The sequence below is a fragment of the Vigna unguiculata genome, chromosome 7 (genome assembly GCF_004118075.2).
Source record: "Vigna unguiculata cultivar IT97K-499-35 chromosome 7, ASM411807v1, whole genome shotgun sequence".
NCBI classification, from domain to species: domain Eukaryota; kingdom Viridiplantae; phylum Streptophyta; class Magnoliopsida; order Fabales; family Fabaceae; genus Vigna; species Vigna unguiculata.
In genome coordinates, this window is record NC_040285.1 from 19376278 (window position 1) to 19382715 (window position 6438).

The 6438-nt window shown below is 41.6% G+C and overlaps 1 protein-coding gene across 1 annotated transcript; it reads right to left on the minus strand.

Moving 5' to 3' along the window:
- Window positions 1-1571: 1571 nt before the first annotated feature.
- On the minus strand, window positions 1572-4922 carry LOC114191769 (protein LONGIFOLIA 1). The gene is made up of 4 exons (XM_028081150.1): window positions 4565-4922; window positions 3319-4485; window positions 2971-3163; window positions 1572-2377 (listed from the first exon to the last, which is right to left on the minus strand). Exons 1-4 carry the CDS (start codon window positions 4706-4708, stop codon window positions 1806-1808), a joined length of 2076 nt encoding a protein of 691 aa, XP_027936951.1. The 5' UTR covers window positions 4709-4922; the 3' UTR covers window positions 1572-1805.
- Window positions 4923-6438: the final 1516 nt, after the last annotated feature.

Genomic DNA, 6438 nt, shown 5'->3' on the forward strand with positions numbered 1-6438 from the left:
TGGTTTCTGATGGTTTAGGGATGTTTTTTGTTCGACCATTTTCATGAAGAGAAACCATGTAAAGGACTTTTGGATTATTATTTGATCATAGTTTGTTGATTACCTATGATTTCTGACTAGTTGATGGTAACTTTTTTGTACTGTATAGAAATTAAGCTCTGATATAACATGATGGACATTTGATGGTCACTGTGAAGGGCTTGAAATGCACATGCTTATTGCAGAAACGTATAGATTCAAAGTTGTACCCGCTATCCATCGCCCTATAATTGAGGAAAGAAAAAAAAAAAAAAAAGAAAGAAACGGAGGTATAGCAGTGTGTGAGAGTATGAATTATTGGATCTGCAACATGTCCTTGTTGTCATGCTACATTTGAGATCCAACCAGTTACGTTGGATGAAGCGTTACCATCAAGTAGTTAATGTAACCATCCTGTAACTAATTAAGGAACCAACCGATTAAGCCATTGTGGGGCACTGGTACTTGTTCCATCGTACTGTTCTCTCGTTGCGTTTTCTCAAATGGGCCCAACATTTTGATTAATTATCACGTCTTAAGGATGGAAATGGAGTTAGAATAGAATGATAGGTGAAAACAGAATGTAAAAATATTGATGATGAGGACAAAGTAGTATAAATACCTAACCTAACCATGTGAAGTGCGATTTGATGAGTGATGTATATGTCATGTTCATATCGGGTACTTGTGATACACATTGATGAGTGTAGTGTTGGAACACGTGGTTGACTTAGCTTTGGAAGACAGGGAGAGTAGAGAGTATTGAAACTGAGACACAGAGGACCCCAGAGTCTTGATACCTCCATATATATCCAGGTTTGTCATGGCATTTCCCAATCGGAAATATGAGCATCAAACCATTTTCATAGCAGTACTGAAACTGGACAAAATCCAACTTGTAGCTAGCTTGCTTCTGTGATTTCAAAACCACCCTAATCTATTTCTCAATTATCGTTATCCTTTGTCAGAAGAAAAACCAAATAATTTTCTTTTTATGACATTTTTAATATTTTATACATTCTTTTTGTTAGTATATTACAGAGGCATGGATTAATGGGATGAATTTCATACAATATGATGGATATTTCCCTGTTTTCACTGAGCTTTCGTTAAGGTTTGTTTGTAACAAGAGTTGCAAGCTATTTCCAAGTTGTCAAAAATAAAACCGAAGGTCCGGTCCGGTCCAAATGTGCAGCTCAAGGTCCAAAGATGCTGCACGCTAATATTAAATTGCAGCGTAGCGGCGCTCCACTACTGTTTGGCGACCTTGCTTTGTAGTTGTAGCACCAAATTAAGGGTAAGATCATTAATTAGCTTATCGTAAGACAACTTCCCCGATAAGCAAGCCCACATGCATAGCCAACAATTCATCCATGGCAGTTGCGTAACAAGCGACCGAATAAACAAAAACTGTGTTTTCTCTCTTCCTTTATTATGTTTTGGCACCTCATCTGATATGTTGCGTGCAAAGCAGCAACATTTCTATCCTTCAATGTTCAGTATTCAATGATCAACTACACATGACCGCCCGCACAACAGACCATATAATAACATGATAAAAAATTAATCCAACAATTCATTCATCTCTTTATCGAAGAAAGCCAAGGTCAGATTTGCCTAGATTTCAGATTTAAAATTCCTGATTTCGTCATTGACAGAGAGTAAAAGTAAAATCATAAAAAACGAAGCTAGAAAAGGAAAAAAAGATGCATAGCGCGCTAAAAATTTAAACAAAGCGTGCGACTCTTTTGCTCTTTTTTTTTTTGTTTGATGTTTGTGAATGGAATTCAAAAGAGGAGTTTCCTACGAAGCGCGGGTAGCTTGTCGCTGTTACAATGAGGAGAAAACGAAGCGAGTTCTCGAATGGTTTCGCCAACCAGATCTTTAAACACGAGACGTTCGATGTCTAACACCACATCCCCCATCTCCACCGCCCATTCTCCCCACCCCCGCATCTCCTCCGCCATGTCCTTCTTCAACACTCCGCATATAACCTTGAACAAGTCCTCCGACTCCGATTCTTCCCTCTCTCGGATCCTCCGAAACTCCGACCAGATCTTCTGCCTCTGCTCGCCGTACGACACCGCCTTCCACGGCGGCAACTGTTGGTTCCGCTCCAGGATCTCCTGGAGAGTGTCGAAGATCAACCGCCTCTGCAGCGTGGAAGCCTTTGAGGTATCCTTTCCTTTCAGGCATTGCTGCTTCTCCAGTAACAGAAAAATGTCGCTCTCTTCCGGCAAGTAACTGCACGCTCGAAGAATCTCCGATACGTACACGAAATCGCAATCCTCCGACGCTGCCTCCTCGCTGCTGCACAGTGCCGCACTCCACATATCATCTTCCGACTCCGCCGCTTGATCTGTAATGTAATTACACCGCATTATGTTATCATATCATTAACTAACAAACACCAGATTAATTTATTTAAAAAATGAAACGGATAAAAAGTGTGCACAGTGTATGTTAGATAAATAGTGGAATTAAAAAATTGAGAAGATTCTTTGGGACGGTGAGAGTGTGGAAGAGGCGAGGTGAGTCAGTCCCTCCCACGTGATAGTACGATTAAAAACAGGCACCGCACCGCACCGCAGTGCAGTTTTGAGGTAAGTGACTGAGCCAACTGAGTGATGCCATGTCAACATCCCTGGGATCAAATGATTGGTCCACATTGGTTGGGATTTTGGGAGAGCGAGAGGACAAACCATCTACTGTTCCCGTACTTGTAGTTGGAAACAAACCAAAGCAAAAACAAAACGGGAGCAGCTTAAAAAGTAAAAGACCTCGACAAACATTAGACATTTTCTTCCATTAAGTTACGTTAGGATCTTAGACATTAGACCTTCTACATGATGACATGCTCATACTTTGGATATGCACACACAAATAATACGTCACCACAAAATCTAATTCCATTCAGTAACCAATTGCAACACAAGCTAACCACTTACTTACCTTTGTAGTCAATGCAGCGTTTGGTTATCGGGGATGGTGAACACCAGTCGTCCTTGTCAAAGGAGGAGTCCAGAACCGATACTGGACTCGGTTGCAACTCGTTGGCTGCTGTTATTTCTGCTATGCTGTTCAGCAGCTTATCACACCTATCCAGCAGATCTTTCCCTTCCTTGTACTCTTCCAACCTGTACCTCTGCACCACACGCACCACACTTCAATCCAATCGAGACCAATCCCACAAACACCACTAATTAATTAACTCATTAAAAAGCTGCTTACGTACATACACACAAATTATACAACATAACGGTTTCTATTACTACTCACTGGTTTAGTATAGTATTCTACCTCTGTATCGGGATATGAAGAGGTGCTGAAGCTGTTCTCTGAAACTGTGGACAATTCATCCTCTGCTCCACCCAGCATTTTCAACTTACGCTCCACATTTCTTCTCATTCTAGGCGATCCACATGGCACCTGCTGATTGCCTACATTCCTTCTGGGGCTCGCCTTGGGAGAATGAACTGGAGAGACAGACACAGACCCCCTCCTCGAATCAACGCCCACTCTCCTCTGCGCTTCCACGTTTTGCTGCTTCCTCCTGTTTGGACTCGAGCTTAGTGCTCTGCTGCTTTGACTCATTGAACCCCGTTCGTTTTGTTCAATCCTCCGGGTCTCGTTCCCAACTCGGGGGCTCCGGCGAGGACTGGACCGGAGGGGAGGAGAATCGTTCCCGGTCCGGTTCACCGATCGGACAGGTTTCATAACGACAATGGGAGATTGGTTGGATTTGTCGTTGGAATGCAAAAGCCCCTTGAGCTGCAAGGCCTCGAGGATGTGTTTGAGAGTGTGGAGATCCTTGGATGGCTCGTTAATCCCTCGCATCCGCAACCTCCGCTCAATCTCCCCGTACACCGAAGCGGTGTGTTTGGGCTCAGGGAAGAAATCCGCCGAGTCGTAGAAACTCTTCTTGGCCCTTTGCCTGGGTGGATCTGCAGCTCTGCCATTGCTCAATCGGGCATCCATGGCAGCATTATTATTCTCGAGGACCACATTGGTGACCTGAACCGCGCTTGGGAAATTGTTTGTGTCCAGAAAACGACACTGTGGCAGTGGCAGAGGCAGAGACAGATCTCTGGACACTCTGGACTCCGAAGCGGATCTCTGCAGCTTTGCTATGGGCCCTGGCCCGGGTTCTGAATCGGGCAGAGGCTCCAGGCCCATGAGCTTGGCAATGACGCTGGTGGAACGACGCTGCTTGTCTCCATCGTTCTCCGAGGGGATCTCACGCCCGTGAAGGTGAAGCGTTCCTTTCGCATCCACCATGGCTCTGCTGTCCAGAGACAGTCTCGGAGCCTCTCGCGAGAACTTCCACGAGGATCGCGTGCCTTCTTTGAATTCCAGAACAGGGAGCGCAGGAGAACTCGCCTTGGGTTCGGATTGTACCACCTCCCTAGCCGGCGACTTCACGGAACGAGCCGGCGAGGCAGTGGCTTTGTCAGGCTCCGGTGAGGCCTGCGAAAGAGAAGAGAAAGTCGGTTAAGTGGTTGACAGCATGAAAGAGGAAGTTGTGGTAGAGAGCGAGAGACGTTACCGGAGGGAGACGTTTGGGGGAGTAAATGCGTTTTCCGGTGAGTATCTGGTGCCGATCGAAGATCTGAAGAAAACCCGCCATGCACCCCATCTGCTTGTGAATGTGTTTCTCCAGGTTCTGGTCGCGTACTATACCCGTCGTCATCTTTTTTTCTTTTACTTTGTTCAGTGTTTAGGATTGAGTTCTGGCACAGCTATGTCACTCTCTATGAGTGTGGCTTTGTGTTGATTGTGAAACTTGGTCCATGTTTTCTTTTTTCTTTGCTACCACTCCGACCACTGTCTCTCTACTCTCATGTTATGAGATGGGATGCTCTTTTCATCACACATTCCCTTCCTCGCGCTTTTCTGCTCTATAAAACGGGGTCGCCACAATTAAACGCCAACGAAACAGGACATAAGCCTATTTTCGTCCTTCCACTTTATCCTAAATGACTACCGTGTCCTTCGCCTTTCTTCTCTTTCCAACGCATCTCAATCAAGTTATATTACTATTCAACTAAATAATAATTTCTCAACACGTTTAAATCAATTATAATTTACTTGTTATTATTTAATTCAAAAACTAATTTCAAAAGTCCAATAGTATTATTTTTGAAATAGATTATGTAGAAAATTCTACCATTCAACTTACCTTTAGATCATTCATTCATCTGCTTTGATTTCGTATCTCAACACATTATAAGCTCCCATCAATCTTCTATAGTGTGATAGATGAATCTTATTTATTTAGAATAATAAATGTCCCACTTATCCTACCAGAGACTTTTTGTTTTATTAAAGTCTTTTAAATGTGAAAACAAAATGTGCAAAAATTAAGATTCTGTGCATGTTGTAACAAGATTCTTCTTTTATACAAAAATCATCATATTGATATTATAAACTTTAATTTTCTGTGCATAGTAGGCCATTCTTTTTATATTAATCTCTTCAAAAACAGTTTTTAAAGGAAGTTATACAGGAGATGAGTTAATTTTACTTACTTTTACTTACATGCTTATTTTATTTATATTTATAAATTCACAATATTATAATATTGAACTAATTGTCGTCGTATGTAAAATAACTTGTTAGGGACAGTATATCACTGACAGAAAGAGTTCAAACATAACACAACTCAATTTGAGATATTTTTATGCATTTTTATTTACTTATGCTAAACATATCACATAACTCAATCTCAATCAGAAATATATTATTTTGGTAATATTTTTTTTTCTCTATCTTACATATGATTGTTTAAAATAATATTATCTTTAAAGTGTGAGCACAATCTCCAATAGAAAAGATGTGAAAATAGTTATGTTTTTTTGACTGGGATGAGTTGATAGTTAATAGTAAAATGTGATTGTATGAATAAGGTAAGCATAAGACAGAAAAGTTTACAGTGGTTTGTTTTTTACAGTTAAGTAGTGGAGAAAAGGGTTTTACTGAAGGAAGCAGGTGCAGTGCACCATAGCCACCGTGGGCAATGCTCTCTGCCTGCGTGTCAGGTGCCAACTCCCTTGTTTTTTGCGCCTTTCCACCAAAGACTCTCTTTCAATTCCAACCCTGTCTCCTCTTTCTCTTCCCTATGCTCCCCCAACTACTTCTAACCATTCAATTCTTCCTTCCTCCAAACCTTCAATACTTCAATATTTCACTATGTCAATATTAGTTTAGTAAAATTTGATGAAAGCTTTCTAAACCATTTTTGTAGTCTCCATCATTTTGTTTGCGGTTGTGTTTATGATCAGTCATGAATAACATTTGTCCATGTTGTCCTCTAACGTTAACAGATGCACATGAACAGAGAGTTAATTAGGTTGGTTTTGAAAAGTTTGAAATGATAATGTTCTGTTCTGAACCTAACATCATCCTGGTGTTATGGTTATG